General features: G+C 38.7%; 1 protein-coding gene across 1 annotated transcript; it reads left to right on the forward strand.

The window, feature by feature from the left end:
- The first annotated feature begins 751 nt into the window (after positions 1–751).
- Positions 752–4135, forward strand: LOC128513471 (polymeric immunoglobulin receptor-like). The gene is made up of 3 exons (XM_053487219.1): positions 752–1046; positions 1127–1432; positions 4053–4135. Exons 1-3 carry the CDS (start codon positions 752–754, stop codon positions 4133–4135), a joined length of 684 nt encoding a protein of 227 aa, XP_053343194.1.
- The last annotated feature ends 16936 nt before the right edge of the window (positions 4136–21071 follow it).

The following is a 21071-nucleotide window of genomic DNA, read 5'->3' on the forward strand; positions in this document are numbered from 1 at the left end:
AAAGGGCAAAGCGTTATGAAGGAGATGAGACACTGGGACATGCACGCTAGCATGAGTTTAAATGGTCAGGCCCAATATTAGTGCAAACTGTGGTTTTCAACACTGCAAGCTTAGCAGGAAGAGGAACTGCTTTAGTACAGACAAGAATTAGCAAAGGTTCGGCACAAATTGAACATAAGATTGAACATAAGGTACTTGATTTTATTCTTGTTTTAATTTTAGAACCCAAACAATTTAGAGATAATATTTTTTACGTGTGCTTTTTAACAGCCTTGAAGAAAACAGGCACAAATTCAGTTTAAAGACTTCCTGAGGACTTTTACATGCAGCTTGTGGTTTTCTAAATGGACATTTGAGTTTAGAGTGTGTAACCATGAAAGAAAGAGAGACGGAATAGGAACTAAGGGTAGCGCATTTGCCATCTGAGTCTTTTCGAAAACCATGAGTTTTTACTCACTAGTTGGTTCTATAACTCTCTTTGTGTTATTTCTCTGTTCATCAGGTAAGACCTAACCTATCTAATTCTTCTGTAATGCATGCTTTATTCCCTAAGAGTTAAATATTATTAAAGTATTAATATAATCTTATATTAGATTAATTTCTTTCTTGGGGCAGACAGTTAAAGCCTGTTAGAATTGACACAGTGATTCCTGATTCAGTTAAATCTCTGTGAATATCAGTGTGTGTGTGTGTGTGTGTGTGTAATGTTAACACTGTTTTTTATTGTTGCTTGTGTGCAGATGTAGAGAGCATGACGACGCTAAAAAATGTAGCTGCAAAATGTGGAATACCGGTCATTATTCCATGTTTTTATGATGAGCAATACAAAACAAACTCTAAATTCTGGGGCAAAGTAAATGGCAGGGATTCCTGCAGTGTAGTAGCCTACACAAACACAACTGGAATTACATCAGTCACTGATCACCCAGAGCTGAATATGTTCACTGTACAAATTAACCCCGTCTCTGATTCTGGAACGTATTGCTGTGTAGCAGAGACTGGTGGTAACTGGGACCGTGAGAATTTGTACCTGACTGTTAGTGAAGGTAAGACACCTAAACAGGGCAGAAATATAAGATTTGTGACAGATTCACTTAAACAACTTATTTGCTGTCTGTTTATTCAGATCCTGATCTGTCTGTAGTGATGGGCAGAGTGAGCGGTGCAGAAGGTGGAAGTGTCACAGTCCAGTGTCTCTACAGTGCAGCGTATAGAGAGAAACAGAAGCAGTGGTGCAGATTCAGAGACAGAAGCTGCAACACAGTAGGGATGACTGACACATCCCAGAATTCAGCAGTGTACATCAGTGATAATGGGAGATCCTTCAGTGTGGAGATGAGAGGACTGAAGAAGAGTGATGCTGGATGGTACTGGTGCAGTGCAGGAGATCTGCAGGTTCCTGTTCACATCAGTGTCAGTCATCCACCTCCAGGTATTATTACACACACTCATCCCTGATTTAACACACCATGAGAGAGAAATCACACCTTTTTTTTAATGCAGTGACTAAAGCATGGACTACAACAGGAACTCTAACCAGTCACCATGTCGGTACTTACGCGTAAGTAAGAAGCCCCATTTTATGCTATTGTCCTCTGCAGTTTTTACAGATATTATGTGTGCTTAATGTGCAAAACAAACACTGCTATTTTTTTCTTCTCACCAGAACATGATATATTATCCTGCTATTTATATTTTTTGTCATAAGAACTTAAACTCACTGACTACTTTATTAGGAACACCTGAACACCTGCTTATTTATACAATTACATAATTAGTTAAAGATTAAATGAGCAAGTGTTCTGTCCATTTTGTGAATCTGTGATAGAAAGTATTAATTTTAATTATGTATTTAATTAAATTTTCTCTTGTCATAAGTTTCTATTTAATGAACACAGTAAACAAGAAGGAATTTGAAAGTGTTTCACAAGACAAGCAAAGATTTTTTAAAATAAATTTTGACTTGGAAAATAAACAAGTCTTGGTTTCTGAGTACCAAGTATTATGTATCACGCATGCGCGTCTAGCTTTGATGCAGAACATCGCATGATTACAATCAAGCCAACAATTTTTCTCTCTCTTGCTTTTTGTGGGTAATCGTCTCCCCTGCTAGGTCTTAGTGCGCATCTCTTACTGGTATAATCAACATCTGTGCACGCGTGTACTGTTTACTATAACACTGTGACCCCGTGTTTATATTTTGTGTTTTTTATTTTTGGGGGCTGCGGAACGAATAATTTGAGTTTTCATTTTTTCTTATGGGATTTTGGTTTACGACTGTTTTGAAATACAGTATAAGCCCGCTTCCGGAAAGAATTATGCTCGTAATCCAAGGTTACACTGTACTAACTATATCTATAGGAAAGATGAATTTATAGGATTGTCCAGAAGTCGTAGTTTGGTGCGGTTTTAAAGTCATACTTGGTTTTAAAGTCATGCTTTGGGTCTTTTTTGGTACAGTACCATGAAAAAAAATAAACATGTACTGTAATTTATTTTTATTTATTATAAATTAAACCTTCAAACATGTCAGTTTTCAGTTTCAGTGGAAATTGTTACCTTTTAATCTGCTTAAAAAATTTATTTTGCATTTTTATTTTTATTAGTTATACATGTAACATGCGTGGTTAAAGCTAAACTAGATTCACTTGCACACTAAACCAAACATTCTTTTCCCAAATGTTACAAATATGCATACCAATACACAACTATCTGATACACACCTACTTTCACCCACACTGCAATTGACAATTAGTGTAATTAATAATTGTTAGAAGACCTGTGATGAAAAGGAAGGGTCTGAGATGGTTTAGTGGTTAAGGCACTGGACTACAGTCCAGAAGGTCCCAGGTTTAAATCCCATGACTGCCAAGTTGTCCCTTTTGGGCCCTTGAGCAAGGCCCTTAGCTCTCAACTGCTTACATGTATAATGAAATACAAATGTAGGTCACTCTTGATAAAGATGTAAAAGTAAATTATTCCAATAGTGCTACCATCTATCATTACCACTCATGGAATGCCTTGAGTCCAATCAGATTACTGAGTTGAAATAAACAGATATATAATTAAATGTAGTGTTCTGTTTATGGCTAACGCAAGCTACAAAGCAACTAGTAACTAGCTTCTAACATTGTTTAACAGTAACTAGATCTAATTGCAAAATCCCTCTCCAACCCCTGATTAAGGATACGATCTGGTGCATGGAATTCTAAATTACACCCTACTGTACATAGTGCACTAGCTTTCCATATTTATTATCATCACATCACAAAGTAAAAACCCATACCTGTCACAGGCCAGTTCATCACTGGGCATAATAAAACTATATTAAATGAAAAGTGGCTGCATTTATCATTACCATGTGTACTGTATATAAATGAAGAAAAACAGTTTAAGTGGTCAAACTTTACTTTGACCTCAAGTCAGTGCTCCCTAAATTCCATCAGTATGTGGATTTTGCATTGAGGGAAAAACATGCTGGATCTTGTTTACACAAACATTTCTGGTGCAGAGCCCTGCCCCCACCTGGGCTACTCAGACTACATCTGTTATGCTACTTGCAGCATACAAACTACTTATCAGGTGTTCAAACCAGTTCTTAAGCAGGTGAAAAATTGTTTTAGCAGGAGCAATCTCTGCTCTTCAGGACTGTTTTGAGAACACTTACTAAAACATGTTTAAGGAGGCTGCAAATTACGGAGACTTCATCGAGGAGTACACCTGAAGAAGTACACGTCATCAGTGTCCAGCTACATTCAACAAGTGCACTGATGACATCACTGTCTCCAAGAACATTATCTCTCGACTCAACCAGAAACCTGGGATTACTGCAGAGGTGCATGCACTTCTAAAGACCCGAGACTCCACAAGGTGGCCCTAAAAACAGCAAATGCCAAACTTTTCCGGGCCATCGGAGAGGCGAAGTGCGCACACCCAGGGAATTCACAAACATTTCAGGGACAGCAGTGACACGCGCATGTGGCAGGGCATACAAGCCATCACAAACTACAGGACGACATCACCTGCCTGTGACGATGACGTCTCCCTTCCAGATGTGCTAAACAACTTCTGTGCTCGGTTCGACATGCAGAATGACGTGATGGCGAGGAAGACCATCCCTCCTCCGAACAATTAGTTGCTGTGTTTCACCATAGCTGATGTGAGGAAAACTTTACGCAGACACCTTCAACGACATCTTTAACACCTCTCTGAGCAGCGCCGTTGTTCCCACGTGCTTCAAGTGAATGTGTGTATGTGTATGTGCCCTGTGATGAATTGGCACCCTGTCCAGGGTGTACCCTGCCTAATTACACTAACCAGCAAAATAACTGGTTCAATAATAAAACAAATCACTGGCATTACTAAATTATGCAGCAGGGTGGTGTTGGCAGGGGTCATTAAAAAATCTGCGATATTGTGTACTAACAAATGCATGTCTATAGTTGGAGTAAATTCCTGATCTACCTAATGGCTCTTCCTTTGCTACTGGTGATGATCATCATCTTCATCTGCATACTAAAAAAGAAACATAGTAAGTGTCTCTGGTCATTTATTTTGCACATTTTGCATTTCTTTAATAGCAACATGGTCATGGTAGTTGATGTTCTGTTATATTATTTAAAATTAACAGAACATTGGGCTTGTAAGAATCCATTTGTTGGAGATTTATTGACAAGTAATTCCACAGTCTACATGTCAGCATTTAAACAGGCCAGGGCCAAATGCATTACAGTGTTTCAAAACCAGAGGACAGATCTAAAGAGTAGTCACATGAATCAGCGAGAAGCCAAACACAGTTTGGTATCCAGAATAACAAAAAACAGAGAAACAAGGACAGGGTCAAACATGATAGGCAGATACAGTATAACACTTATGAGTGATAATGATTGGCAAGACAGTCAATGTGTATGACCATGTGGTTGATGTAGCCTGTAAACAGGACATGAGTGTAACTAACAGTACATTATTATTAGTGGTAGTAGTAGCAGTAGTAGTTCTTCAAATTAAATTAAAATAAATAAAATTAAATTAATTAAACTAAATTAAATTAAGAAAAAATTAAAAGAGTAAATTTGCTTTATTTGTATCTTTTTTAACTTCCAGAAGCAAAGAATCAAATCAGGACCAGAGAGAGGGGCAATGACACCACTGTTCACACAGTTAGTACTGCATTTAATGTTGGGTATAATGCAATACAATATCATTTTACATACGTAATATGTGTGTGTGTGTGTGTGTGTGTGTGTGTGTGTGTGTGTGTGTGTCTGTCTGTCTGTCTGTCTACAGCCAACTTTAACAACTGAAGACCCCGTTATGTACAGCACTGTGACTAAACTCCCCACTTCATCAGCTGAGGACTCCAGGCCAAAGGTACGTTAGCAATGCATTGGTCCATTCCAAAATGAATTTAAAATTATTATTATTATTAGTAGCAGCAGCAGGAACAGTAAAAGATGTAGTTGTAGATGGACTCATGTTTTTTAACATTTATTAAATATTATTAAAGATTTTAAAAAGCGGTTGTTGCATCCACAGTCTTCAAAATCAAAAGCATCAAAAGTGAATGAGGAGGACATGACCTGCAGCTCTGTAAAATTTGCTTCCAAGAAGAAAACTGTAAGTTAATTTTATTAAAACAAAGTATATTTCCCTGTAAATTAAGCTAATAAGTGAAGTGGTTAAATAAATCATTTTTAGCTTACTTACTAATCTGGCAGGAACATGTTTGATATTGAGACTCTTAGTAGTCTTTATTCATATCCTGTTCCAGGTGTCTCCAAATGATGTTGATGATAAGACCATCTACAGCTCTGTGGTTTGTAAAAGGTGTGTGATACAATCAAAAACGTCTGGGGTTACTTTGCTGTAACCCTGTTCCCTGAAAAGGCGGGAACGAGATGCTGCGTGAAAACGCTAAGGGAACATCTTGTCATGTTGCCGGTTGTGAAGCATGTGTGTATCAAACACGCCAAATTTTGTCTTTTATAATCTCGGTCGGGTGATGTCATCTGATGAGACGCACCTGCGGGTTATAAATAGGAGTGAACCGGAAACATTCCTCAGATTGATGTGTCTGAACGGACGTCCGGTCACGTAGGCAGTGTGGCATTGAGCATTCAGTGTGGCACGCAGCATCATGTTCCCGCCTTTTCAGGAAACAGGGTTACAGCAAAGTAACCCGAGATCAAAGGCTACACTCGATGCTGCGTGAAAACGCTATGGGAACGAGAGTATTAACGCCGCCGCACTGCAAGTGTCTGGACCCCAAGGTTGTGTAGCGACTGAGTCTACCTGCTTCCCACACACTTGCTGCAGGGGAATACCTCTTGCTAGTGCAATAGATGAGGCGATCCCCCTGGTTATATGAGCCCTGATTCCTAGAGGCGATTCCATGCGCCCAATAGCATCTCTCACCCAGTGTAGTGGCGGCCGCCCCCCGGTTGCGGCTTCAAAACATGTAAAAACTGCTCTGATTTACGCCACTGGCTGATGCGGTGGATGTAAATCTAAAGAGCACGCACTGGACAGTAAGTAAAGTCTCTCCTACTCCGAAGCTGTAAAAGGCGGAGGACAGAAGGCTTTAAAAACAATACCTTTGAGCACGATAGATAAAACCCACAAAGGGGGCACCAACTTTAAAATACATTCCTTTTGAGGGCATAAGCTCTTCAAGGGGAGGGAGCCCTAGCACTTAGAATAGTCTTAATTACGCTGGCCGAAAGAACAGCTTGACTTAATTGGTCCCATTCAGGGACCGAAAATGAAGGTTCCAAAGCTCGGGCCGAGGATGAAATATCATCCCCTACGCCTGAGACTCGGCCAAAAGGGCGCTATCAATAAGAGGCGCAAACGCTGCTAATGAACCCTCGCCAAGACTCCCGGGAGCAGAGCTATCAGAAAAAAAAGACATAAAGGCGTTACCTGGGCCACGTACGGGCCAAGGTGTCCAGACCCAGGGGGGGCTGGAAGAGTCAGAGAGTAGCAAAGGGAACATTTTCTGATCTTGCGAGGCTAAGAGGTCCACCTCTGCCACATGAAATCTCTCCCAGATTGACTGACTACTTCGGGGTGGGGTTTTCATTCCCTGTGTGTCAGAAATTGATTAGACAGTACAACTGCTCCCACATTCATACGCCCTCTCCAGCTCCCTTGGGCTGGACGGTCATCTAAGACTGCACCCCAGCCCGTGAGGGAAGCGTCTGTCGTTAGCATCTGCGACGACAGGACGAACTTAGAGTGGGACCCAGAGTCAGAAACCAGGGTCTAAACCACAAAGGAAGGGTACGAAGCACCTGGCGCGTAACCCTTATTGGGGATTGGCCCTAGAGTGAAATTCCGTGTCTTAGCCACAACTTAAATGCTCTCATGTGCAGATGGCCCAAAGGTGTCACCGTGGATACAGCTGCCATGAGAGCTAAGATCTCTGAAAGTGATGGTAACTTTCTGGTCTAGCTTGATTTCCTTGAGGGTGTTGAGAATGGATTTGACTTTTGGGTCTCAATCCTAGAGACAAAGATGAGCTAGGACGACATGCTGATGTTGAAGCGCTAGCTACTGAGACTGGGCCAGCCAGTCATCTATGTAATTCAAATACGGATGCCCTGGAGTTGTAAGAGCCAGAACTACATCCATGCATTTTATATACTGTATGTGCGGGTGAGAGAGCTAGACCTATGGAAGGACCCGATACTGGTAAGCTTCGCCTCCGAAAGCGAAGCTCCTGTGTTGTGTCATTATTTCTATATGAAAATAAGCGTCTTTCAATTGATTGTCACAAATCAATCACTTGGTAGGATTTGAGAGCAATCACTTTGACAGTCAACATTTTGAAGCTGCACTTATTTATTTTAGATAGCAGTACAGCCCGTGAAATGGAAAAATTGGACGCAGCCCCCCATTCCTCTTGGGAACCAAGAAATACCCACTGTAGTAGCCTGACTCACTGTCTGGTAGGGGAACATGTTCCATGGCCCCATTCCCCAGCAACTTCTGTCAGCAGATGCACACTTTTCGGTTTCATAGAAGTGGAGACCAAGCCATTGAAACGTGGAGGGTGATGTGAGAACTGAATCCTGTAGTTTCTCTCTACAGTGCTTAGTACCCAAGGAGATATACTCGGCAGTAGCTTCCACGCTGCCAGTTTCTTAGAAAAGGGCAAAAGTCCGGCTGCTTGGTTAAACAGGGGGAGGGAGGATGTTAGATGTTCGGCATCCTGAAACATGGCAGGAAAAAAACAAAGAACTAACACTTTATTGGAGACTGGTGTTGCCCGAAACACGAGTGGTGGTGGAGCAAAAACACAGACCTCCTGGGGGTGTGAGGGAGAACACTTCATTCTTGAAAGGAATTCTGCATGCCTTTCCCCATTGGGGGGCCACCCCCATGGTCCTGGGCACATGAGCCTCAGGGCTTCTTTGTGAAGAAGACAATATGCCAGTCTGACCTCTTTTGAGGCGGATTGTGAGGCGTGTCGCACCCCAATCTTTACAAGTGGGTGGCTGGCTCAAAAACACTCTCCTTGTGTTTCACGCTTCGCAAGAGTCAGACCCCGTCGAGACTGGGTGGTCGACAGTCCTCACTCTTGAGCACGGCGGCGAAGGAATTTTCCGAAGGCTTGTTCATATAACTTCGCCTCATAAACCTAGTGGCAAAAGAGTTAACGATATCGCCAAACAGGCCGGAAGGCGAGATAGGGGCATCCAGGAGGAATGCACGATCCTTATCCTTGATGCGCCTGAGATTCAGCCGCAAGTGCCTCCCCGCGAAAAACCATCGCAGCCATAAAACGTCTGATAGCACAAGCCGTCTGCTTTGTTGCACGCAGAGACAAGTCTGTGACCCGGTGTAATTCCAATACGCCTTATTTATTTATTTATTTTTTGAAGAGCCCCGCCAGTGCTCAAGTCTCTCAGCTGTTCAGCGTGGTAGGCCTGGAAGACTGCCATGGTGTGCAATGGAGCACCAACCTGACCTGCTGTCTGAAAAGCTTTTCCCTCCAGGGAAGATGAAAGTCTACACAGCTTGAAAGGAAGTATTACCTTTTCAGGAAGTGTGATGTCCCAGGAGAGAGATAGCCTGGAAGCGTCTCTTCTATCTGGGCGTCATCATATAACTCCGTGCTTCCACATATTTAAATAAATAAGTCAATGACAGGAAACACAGGATAATACAGCTTACTCCATGAAACTCATATGGAGATAGCTAAGAGGGGGGAGAGAGTATGTTTGGTGTGTTTGATATACACATGCTTCACAACCGGCAACAAGATGTTTGCTATAGCGTTTTCGCGCAGCCTTGAGTGTAGCCTTTGAAAGGGAACACATGCATTTACCCTGCTCATATATGTAGAATAAAATTACAAACCTTTCACACAGTGATTGTATTTATTCTCTTTAGAGACTGATGTGATGTTTGGCTGGAAGGAAGATGCGGCTGGTGCCTCAGGGATCTCTACTGGGTCCCATGTTCATCCTCAGCATTATGAACAAACCTGATCAGGACAAGGACAACATGCCCCACACACAGACTTACATCATAGTCAGACCCTTAGTCATTCAGAAAAGACCAGCTTCCTTTACTGGAGCTGCCACATGATAACTGCTAAAGCTAACTCAATTAAATTCCTTTTACACCAGCTGTCATTATTTTCCTCACACAGTGTACACCAGTCCAGCTCTTAAATACAACATGTGCATATACTGTAACACAATGCAGTTAAACCTCACTGCATTGTGTTATAGTATATTAGAAACAGTTAATACACAACTGGATGAAAATGTATGAAACAGAAAGAACAATTCCAGAATTTAGCATAACTATTCTTTTATATTTTATAAATGCAAGGACCAAGAAAGTGCTGCATGTACATGTCTAATGAATATTTAAATCATTTTAGTTTTATCGGTCAAGTATTGCTTAAAATAATAATTCAGCCCTTTTTATTTTGAATTTGAATTTTAACTGTAGGATTAAATTTATAATTCAAGTAATCATCATCAAATTATCATATATCACTAATAATAATAATAATAATAATAATAATAAAAAGATTGCTTTTCATGAAATTGGATGCTAAATAAATAAAGATTCAACCAGGATTAAATTGTACATTTTGTTGAGCTAACATGCCTCATGGATGATTCACAACATTAAGAGCAAAAAAATATGAGTAGTTAGTGATTCATCATCATCATGAATCAGAATAATTCAAATTTTAATACTGTTTCCTAATGTAGCTTTCCAAACATATAGGGGAATTCTGAACTGGTAGCAACTAATACACAAGCTAGACATCCTATAAGTAATACACATGCATGGCACTGGGGATTGAGACCAAACAGCTGTGTGTGCATCAGAAAACCAAAACTTAGTCAAAAGGGGGCTTCAATTTGCTGAAGATTGGACTTTGCATCAATGCAAAAAGGTCATATGGTCATCACGACATGTGAGTCCAGATTAAGCCTATTCCAGAATGACAGGAGTGTCAGGGTAAGACGGGAAGCACATGAAGAGTTGCTATGATCATGCATAGTGCTCACTGTAGTCAGTGAAGCCTCTGGAGTCAGTGTAATGATCTGAATTTGCTTCTGTTGGTCATGTCTAGGCTCAGCAACATTATGTGGCCCATATATGAAGTCAGATAATGACCTAGATGTACTGAATGATCTGGTTATCACATCAGTGGAGTTGTTATTTCATGAGGGCACAGGCATATCCCAGGATTGGTAAATATGTGGATGTACATTTAAGGGATATATAGCTATTTAGTCCAAATAAAAAAAATAAATGGAAATTTTGGGAATTTGGGGAAAACTGTCAGGATCCTAAGAGAAGTAATAGCCAGCCATTCCTGGAGGGAGAAGGGAACATGAGGCATCAGGCAGCCTCTGCAACACTAGTAGGCGACGCTTTAACCAAGTTTCAACCAGCAAAAGTTTCAGTTCCTCCAATAAAGCATCAATGTGCTAATTCAATCTGCAAATTTCACAGCTGCTATTAGGGTTCTTAAATAGACAGATAGATAGACTACCTTATTTATGCTAGAGAAGTTATAATGTTACTGGCAACTATTTAAGGGACAGTGGTGGGTCAGAGGGCTAATGCATTAAGTTACTGATCGGAAGATCGACCAGGTTGCCAATGTTGGGCTCTTGAGAAAGCCCTATAACCCTAACTGCTCCAAGGGCGCTGTATCATGGCTGACCCTGCACTCTGACCCCAATTGCGCTGGAATATGCAAAGAAGAAATTTTACTGTGAAAGTAAAGTGAAGAATCGGTCACAATTCCATGTCTTTGTGAAAAACAATACAAAACAATCCCTAATTTATGGTGCAAAGGGTGGGCCTTTTGCGGTGTAGTAGGGTAGCTTATGCAAACTCATTTGGACGTACATCAGTCTTTGATCATCAAGCGCAGAATAGCTTCACTGTGGGAATGAACCCTGTTCCTTATTCTAAAAACATATTGGTGTGCAGCAGAAATTAAATGAGACCCAGATGACCATGATTATTTGTACCTGACTGTAAGGGATAAATGACAGATTGCCTTACACAACTCATTCATCTTTTAAACATTGACATTGACTGGACAATCATGGACACATTCATGCAATACATATTTACATATCTGAAACCATTGCACATGTCACTTTCATAAGTCACTTTATACAATACATGTTTATATATCTGCCATTGCACATGACACACTAAGGCTAGGTGTTGACATCAATAATCCACTTAGCTTAACCAGGCGCCAACAGCCAGCAAGAATCCGTAGGCCCTGCTAGCCCTCTAGGCCCTAGCAGCCCAGCTACCATCTCCAGGCTCTGTTTGGATACTGAGGCCCTCCTAGCCTCTCCAGGCCCTAGCAGCTCAGCTTCCGTCTCCAGCTCTACTTGGATCCTGAGGCCATTGCCATCTGATGTGAAATCCATGTCTGGTTTGAGTGTAATTCACCTTAATGTTTGCAGTTTGTTATGAAAAATGGATCTGCTTAGAATTTGGGTGAATTTAACAGATGCAGATATTGTTGTGTTATCTGAAACCTGGCTGACAAAATCAATCACTGATATGGATATTGGAATGGTTGGTCATAACGTGTATCGTGCTGACAGACCAAGGAAGGGTGGTGGGGTTGCTATTTATGTCAAATCTAAATTTAATGTGAAGTTAATTTATTCAGAATCAATCAGTAAGCAGCTGGAATTTCTGGCAGTGAAGGTGAAATTGGTCAAGGGCCTTTATGTTACTGTTGTTGGGTGTTATAGGCTTACTTCTGCCCCGAGTACTGCATTGCAAAAGTTATTCAACTTTTATCCAGATTGGATTATTCTGAAATAATTTTAGTAGGTGATCTAACCTGGGACTGGCTGAAACCTTGTTCAGATGAATTTAAGTCACTTTGTGATTCTGTCAATTTCACACAACTAATCGATTCTCCCACTCGTCCAAATTTTAAGTGCCAAGAGAAATCCAGCTTAATTGATTTAATTTTGACTAATGCCCCGCACAAATTTTCTACTGTTGGTGTTTTTTGCAATGACTTGAGTGATCACTGTGTTGTTGTTGCTGTAAGGAATACTAAGATGCCTAAATGTAAACCTTGTGTAATTTTTAAGAGGAATCTCAAAAAATTTTATGAACAGGGTTTTTGCCATGATTTGTTTAATTGTGATTGGAGTAGAATAGAGCTGATTCCCGATGTGTAGTCAGCCTGGATCTTTATCCGGGATAGTTTTTTGCAAGTAATAAATAGACACGCCCCACTAAAGAGATTCAGAGTTAAGGGGCGGAACAATCCCTGGTTTTCCTCTGAGCTTGGAGACATTCTTCATGACCGCAATTTATCTTGGGCCAAAGCAAGAAAGACAGGATCCTCGTCTGATTGGCTTGTTTTTAAGCAGTTAAGAAATAAATGTTCTTCTTTTATTAAGAAAGCTAAATATGACTTTTATCTGTCAGCCACTACAGACAACTTAAATGATCCCAGAAAATTTTGGAAGGCTATAAAATTACTTTCTTTAAACAAAGATAGTATTAATGTTCCTTCTTTTATTATGAAGGGGTCTGCAGTAGTTCACGACAAGCTTGAGATATTGAACCATTTTAATGAGCATTTTATTCAGTCTGGTTCTTTGTTTGACATTGCTTGTCCTTCTACTGTGACACCGTGTAGAGATGTACCAGTCTCTACAAGTGTCTTCAATTTCACTCCTTTCTTAGTGGCTGACGTTCAAAAAGCCCTAAAAGGACTGGCTCCTGAACCTCCAGGACCTGATCTTATAGAGCCCTACTTCTTAAAAATAGCTGCTGATTATGTAGCACAGCCTCTAACGCACCTTTTTAATCTTACTTTAGAGAGCAATACTATTCCCAAAATATGGAAATCTGCATTTGTTTGTCCATTATTGAAAGGGGGTGACCCGCCAAACTTAAATAATTACAGGCCAATTTCTAACCTGTCTGTTTTGGCCAAAACGCTTGAAACCCTGGTAAGTGATCAGATGAAGAACTTCCTGCATGTACAGGACATTTTATCCCCAGTTCAGTCAGGTTTTAGAAAAAAAACATAGCACCATCACAGCTGCAATGAAGGTGATAAATGACATCTCTGTTGCTCGTGACAAGAAGCAGCACTGTGCATCACTTTTTCTTGATTTGTCAAAAGCTTTTGACACAGTTGATCATGATGTTTTAAAGATTAGGCTTCTTAACTCGGGGTTTTCAGAGAATACCGTCTTTTGGTTCTCAAACTATCTTAGTGACAGAACCCAGTGCATTAAGCATGATGTTGTTCAATCTGGTATATAAATAACCTTGATCGGCATGTGTCTGATGCAAATTTTCACTTTTATGCAAATGTCACAGTTATTTACTGCTGTGCTCCCTCTCTTAAACAAGCCATTGAACATTTACAGAATGCCTTCACTGTGGTCCAAAACACTTTGCTACAGCTGAAACGTTTGCTCAATGCGGACAAAACCAAACTTATGCTCTTCACGGACCCTCGGAATAGATCACTGAATGTTCCCTCAGTGATTACTCTTGAAGGACGTGCAATACAGACTGTTACAACTTATAAGTATCTTGGTATTGTTATTGATGATTGCCTATCATTTGAGCCTCATGTTCAGTGTTTAGTGAGAAAGTTGAGGCAAAAATTTGGTTTTTATTTTCGAAATAAGCTGTGCTTTTCTTTTAATGTTAAAAAACGGCTAGTGGCATCCACTTTTTTATCTGTGCTGGACTATGGTGATATATTATATATGCATTCATCTGCTCAATGCCTTTATATGATTGATGCAGCCTATCATGCATCGTTGAGATTTATTACTAATTGTAAAGCACGCAGCCATCACTGTGAGTTGTACTCTCGTGTAGGGTGGTCTGCTTTGGCCACACGGAGGCTCTGTCATTGGTACACATTTATATATATTTATATATTCTTGGTGTGCTTGCATCTTATTTATGTTCACTTCTTATGAAAAAAAGCACTGATCATTACTTCCTCCGATCTCAGGCTGTTGTCTTGTTTTCTGTTCCACATATTAGTACTGAGTTGGGTAAAAGGGCCTTTGTTTATTCTGCACCCTTTACATGGAATTTGCTGCAGAACAATTTAAAACTTAGTAAATTGATTCCTCTGAGTGTTTTTAAGTTAAAAATGAGATGTTTTGAGTTGGACTCCCTCATATGTCAATGTTTTTGATTGAGATTTCATTGTAAGGGCAAAATTTGGCTTTTTAACTGTTTCTATTAATTTATTTGCCTATTTTTTATTATTTTATTTATTTTTATTTGTTTATTTTTTTTTTGTGTGTGTGTGTGTGTGTGTGTGTGTGTGTGTGTGTGTGTGTGTGTAATGTGATGTAATTAAGCTGTCTATCTTGGCCAGGTCTCCCTTGCAAAAGAGATTTTTAATCTTAATGGGCTTCTCCTGGTTAAATAAAGGATTAATAATATTTCTATATTTTGTAATATTTTTATTATGACCTTATTTGTACAGTTTGTTTATTTTACTAGTTACATTTATTTTCTTTTGTATTTTATTTCTTTTTATTAATATTTATTCCTTATATATAGTTTTTATTTTATTTTTAAGGTCACTGCATATTGTACTGTGTATGACTGTGTATGTGACAAATAAAATTTAAATTTGAATTTGAATTTGATTTGCTGTCTGTAGTAAAGAGCAGAGTGAAGATGAAAGTGTCACTGTCCACTGTCTCTACAGTGCTGTGTATACCAATAAAGGAGCTGCAACACAGTGGGAAAGACTGCCACATCCTATCCTAAATTTAGCAGTGCACATCAGTGATGACGGGAGAGGATCCTTCAGTGTGCAGATGAGTGACAAGCATAAGAGTAATGCTGGCTGGTACTGGTGCAATGCAGGAGATCCACAGGTTTCTGTTCACATCAGTGATCCACTTCCAGGTATTATCACATACACTCATCCCAGATTTACCAAACAAAGAGATGGAAACCACACTGATTACTTTTTCTTAGTTTTGAAAGCAACGACTAGAACAATGACTACAGCGGGAACTATAATCCTCTGCAGTTTTAAAAAATCATCAACTCATTTAAAAAAAGTAATGTGTGTCTAATGTGCAAAACAAATTGTTATTTATTGTTTGTACCAGTATATAATGTATTATTCTGCTAGTTGTATTTTATTTGAAAAGAACTTTATTACGAACACCTGCTTATTTATGCAATGACAATTATTTAATGCCTCAATGAGCAAGTTTTCTTAATAAAGTGGCTAGTGAGTGTAAAATATTCGTTTTGAGTTTTTTATGCGAATTGATTAAATTCAATTGTGAATTGAAGTAGCAAATTAAGCATGAATTAAGAAGAAAACCGTGCATATTAAATATGGTTCTGTAGCCACATTAAATTAGGTTCTAATGTGCACAAGGAACAAAAAAAAAAAAAACCTTTACCAATCCATGAGGGTTGGTCATAAAATTTCTATTGGTGTATGAAATTAATTTAAAATATTTGCCCAAATGATTTCTCCAGAAATTAGCACGTTTATTCTTCTTGTTTAAAAAAAAATCCGTGGTATAGTTCTGCAGGATTCCACTAGACTGTCAGAACCAAAGTTGGGTTTGCATCATAAACTGGGTCTGGATTCTTCATGACAACACTCCAGTCTATTAAGCTCATGAAACAATAGAACTTGCGGGTGACTCTGCCTCATTCTCCCTACTCCCCCACCAACACTTGAAGAAACCACTACAGGGCAGGCATTTTAAAGACAACTAAGAGGTTACTGAAGTGAAACTTTTCCTTAAAGAAGACTTCTTCAAAGACAGTCTCTACCAGCAGTGTGTTGGATAGGATATGTACTGTAGAGAAGGGTTAAGTTCACAACCAACATTCATCATTACATTCTCTTTTCTTAGCAATAATAATTTTATGACTGCCCCCCATATTAAGGTACTCTATGCATTCTCTGCCCTGGGCTTTTTAAACCCTTGGGGGTCTAAGCCTTTCTAAAGACCTGCTGTGATTCAGAGCTCTTATTAAATTTGTGTAAATTCCAAATCTTTACAAATATACTAACTTATACATTTCCATTTTTGTGTAGAGCACAAACTGGGCTTTAATAATGTAAAGTGGTCTCAAGCTGCATCCCATTCCAAAGTGTACTTCACAGGGTGCTGCCTCCTCTCTGCTCCATGTGTTGCTTCAATGTCTGATTAAATAAATGTGTAAGTCCATCGGTTTTTGAATGGTAGGCTGTTATCCTTAAGCCCCAGATGCCCAACAACTTGTAAACATCTTTCAACAGTTTGGACTAAGTTTTTTGCCCTGGTCTGTCAGCATTTTCCAGAGAAAACACACAAGACAGGTCCTGAGAGGAAAAAAAACAGGACCAAGCTTACAATTAAAGTGTAAGCTTTAATTGATCGCAAAGTCTTGTAAAGACATTAGGATATCTAGTAGCATAGTCTGTAATGACTAACATTGATTTGTTCCCTGACTTGCTCCTTTCCAAAGGGCCCATAATGTCATACTGATTATTGGGAGAAGTTGCAAAGGAACTTGAGGGCAACTGCAGAACCAAGTCACATCTTAATGTAAACCAGACCAGTCAAAAATCACCAGGGTTTTGTGTTGTACCCAACTGAACAGCCCAGGGAATAGAACTGCCCAGAGTCAGAACTGCATCTCTACTTGTGACACGATTAACTGCCTCACTGACTTGTGGCAATGATGAAGAATCTTATTCTCCAGAATATAGTACTCAGTGGTAATCTTATCATTCCCCACCCCTCTTTTTGCTTTACTTAAGCATTTTGCTAGGCTTCGATCCTGCTGCTGCAACTGGCCTATATTTCAGGCATATTAAAACCCTGTAACTACCTCAGGGCATGCAACAGGGGGAGATACCACCATGTGTTTAAATATTTCCTGCCACCTCTGCCTGCAAGAAGTCTGAGATTGAGATGGTTCTACCTCTATGCCGGCATCAAAAAGTCACCCAAAGTTTGCACTAGGTCCACTATATTAGGATAGTAGGATAGACTTTTTTGTCACCATGAACAAATCAGATGGGAACTGTTTTAGTGATGCATATGAAATGAGGGGAAACATACTGTACTGTTAGTGTAACAAGGTGTGTGTGTTTCCCGTATAGGTGGATATCAATATTTTCTATTACAGGAGGTTGACCCACAACCAAAGATTGTTTTGTGTCATGATAGACTAAACTAAGCCTCCACTCCTTAAATGGCTTTCAGGGTTGTGGACTCAGGACTGGTTCTTGGAGCAAACAGCAAAAAATATATCAGCAAGGGCTGCAGCCTTAGCTGCAGTATGGAGGTCATCTTCCTTGATTCTGACCTGGAGCTCAGGAGACAACATTTCGAGATATTGATCAAGAACAATAATTTCACTTATTCCATTAACTTCTGTTTTATCTTTTGTCTGCAATCGCCAAAAAGCTGTTTAAGTCGCACATAAGCTTCATTTGAAATCTCTTTAGATTGGACAGGCAAAGATCTAAATCTCTCAATCCTTTTTTTTTTTTTTTCAAAATTGCCAACTTCATTTTATCATTATCATGTCATCATCAACATCTGTAAGCCGGAATTGAGGGAGAAACGGACTGCTAAAAACTCGATTATTTTGTCATCAAAGCAGGTTCTGACCTAGGATCAGTTTGAGCTTAAATATACTGTATACGGTATACTGAATATACATATTATGTATGTATGTATGTATGTATGTATGTATGTATGTATGTATTTATGTAGGTACAGTATGTACAGGTATGTTGTCTTATACATGCTAACTAAATAAAAATATTTAAATAAAGAGTTAAATTTAAAATTTAAGAGTTAAATAAAGAAATTATGTACAAACAAAATTCAACTAACAAATTAACTAAATAAAGCCAAAGAAGGCTTAAAATAAGTTTTAACTTTAATAAGTCCTGGTAGACTCCCCTCCTGGACATACCAGGTTGACCTCTTCCACTTCCTGCTGCTTGCCCATAAAAAGACTTATCAGGACACACTAGGATACATAAAACAGAAGGCATTTAAAATGCATGCACTCAAATCAGAAAAACTGTGAAAATAAAATAGATAGTGTATAAAACCAAAAGACTATATGAGGTCATTACTTAAAATATCAAAAGTAAAAATAGAAAATGTAGGAGGAAAATGGAATATACTAACAGTGTGATAATATGGCTGTCAGAGTGTACAATCCTTAGTTACATACTGTACAGAGGAAGCCACTAAGAAAGGCCTTGGCCACCTGAATGCCTTTCAGTTCCCAGCTAAATGCCGTGCACTCATCGAGCAGTCATCGTGAGCCCCTCCTTCTCCTATTCCCAGAAACGCATGTCCAAATTTTACAGTAAAAAGCCCATTTATTCAAAGTTCCCTTTTATTTATTTGCAGGGTGCCACCATAAGATGGCGTTGTTTTTTCTCACATAACACATAAATCAACTATTGCCGTTACTTAGAATATTGAAGTAAACAGAGGTTGGGGCCAGTGTTGCCAGTACTTTTGACAGATTCAAAACATATGAAATAATACAAGGAAGGAGGATTGTGACTAAAAATATCGTATTTTTTAAAAATGCCGCTCTGCCATTAAGATTATAACATTTAAGATTATAAGATATTTTTTTTATCCACTATTTTTTTTGACCAGATGTAAAATTGTATAGGCCAATTAAATAAATTTTGCATGCAGTTTATTTGTATAGTTACAGGGATGTCAGCGTAAGAGGAGTTTTATGTAGCTAAGTCAAAAGAACAAGGAGAAAAATATATTATTTTAACTACTATATTGATACTATATTTTATTTAAAGATAAAACCTTGTTTGTTTAAAAAAGTGCCATGAATGAAACTCAGGCTGGATAGGCACTGTGAAAACATGGTGTAAGAAAAAGTAATCCTATAAAATAATAAGGTTGTAATAAGTACAAATTGTATTAGTGGCAACGCTGGGAGGCAAACCCAGCAGCGGGTTACTGTAACCGTTACATTACAGATTTGGATGGCCTTCGTTAATCACAAGTAAGAGAAATACGTAGATATGCTTGTGAACTTGACTTTATTTTTAAATCTTGAAAGTGGAATGTGTGTGTAGCCCAACAACATATGTGATGAATACAAGATTTACAAGGCATCTATTGTAAAGGTCTGTCTCGATGCTGCACAAATCTAATGCCTTTTAGGTTGTGCGAAGTTGTTTGTGTGTTTGTGTGTGTGTGTGTGTGTGTGTGTGTGTGTGTGTGTGTGTGTGTGTGAGAGAGAGAGAGAGAGAGAGAGAGAGAGAGAGAATGTGGGACAGAGATCCCCTATGACCATAGTAGCCTACGATATAAAGATGTGTGTGTTATGTCATATATAAATAATATAGTTGACCAGTGTTTTTAACATACAGTGTGGATGTATTACTACATGACATACAGTAAGTGTGATATATAAATTAATTGTGCTTGCATTCTTAAGACTAAACCAGGGATGATCTGCTTTCTATGTAACTGCCACCATTGTGTGAATGTGTGAGAATGTATGCAGGAATAGGAAAGAATTTCATTTACAAAGCTTCAACAAATGGCACTGGAAACAAAAGGCATCAGCCAGCTTCTGAAACACTCACAGGGAAATATTTAAAAGTTCCAAGAGCAAAAGTTTCAGTTCCTCCAATAAACTATCAAATGCTAATTTTATCTCAGGGTTTCTATATGTTATAGGTCAGGGTTGTGGGAATTGTTCTTAAATAGACAGATGGATAAAGTACCTTACTAATCCCAAAGAGGAGTTATAATTTTACAGCAACCCATTCACAGATAATACAAACAACCATACAGAGTGTGGAGGAATATTACAAGGCTAAGATTAAAATCACAAAATAAAATACAGTAAGGTAAAAAAAAGGTCAGGTGAATAATCTAAGAACTGTAGATTATGCTGCTTAAATTGTAAGAATTGTACTAATTTTGGTAAATTATTATCCTCTGACACACATAGTTGTTTATAACAATATAAATATAAAATATTAATTTTATATATATTTTTGTAATATTTATATTTACCTTATTCTTTTTTTTTTTAAAGGTTCATATTAAAACTGCTATATAACCTTATTTTAGAAGCTTTAAACTTCCATGTTTTGAGTACTGACATACCCAAATAATGTTTTAACTTTTTAACTGCCTCAAAGAAAACAAAATATTCTCTACCAGTTTGCAATACTTTTTTTTTCCCTTTGTTGAAAACTGCGAAAAATTGAGTTCTCATTTCATCTCTGTTTATATGGACTTCTGTATGGCAGCTTTCTAACAAATCTCAAACACCAAAAGATGCACACTGACTGTAAATATAATAAAAATCTATCTCAACTTGTTTGTTTTTAACACTACTTGAGGACCATGAAAATCATACGTGCACGTCAGCACTTTTACCTGCTGCTTGTGGTTTTCTATATAAATATTTGAGTTTTGAGTGTGTAACCATTAGAGAGAGAGAGAGAGAGAGAGAGAGAGAGAAAAGGAACTAATCTAGAACAAAGAAAGCATATTTGTCATCTA

The sequence above is a fragment of the Clarias gariepinus genome, chromosome 25 (assembly GCF_024256425.1).
Source record: "Clarias gariepinus isolate MV-2021 ecotype Netherlands chromosome 25, CGAR_prim_01v2, whole genome shotgun sequence".
NCBI classification, from domain to species: Eukaryota; Metazoa; Chordata; class Actinopteri; order Siluriformes; family Clariidae; genus Clarias; species Clarias gariepinus.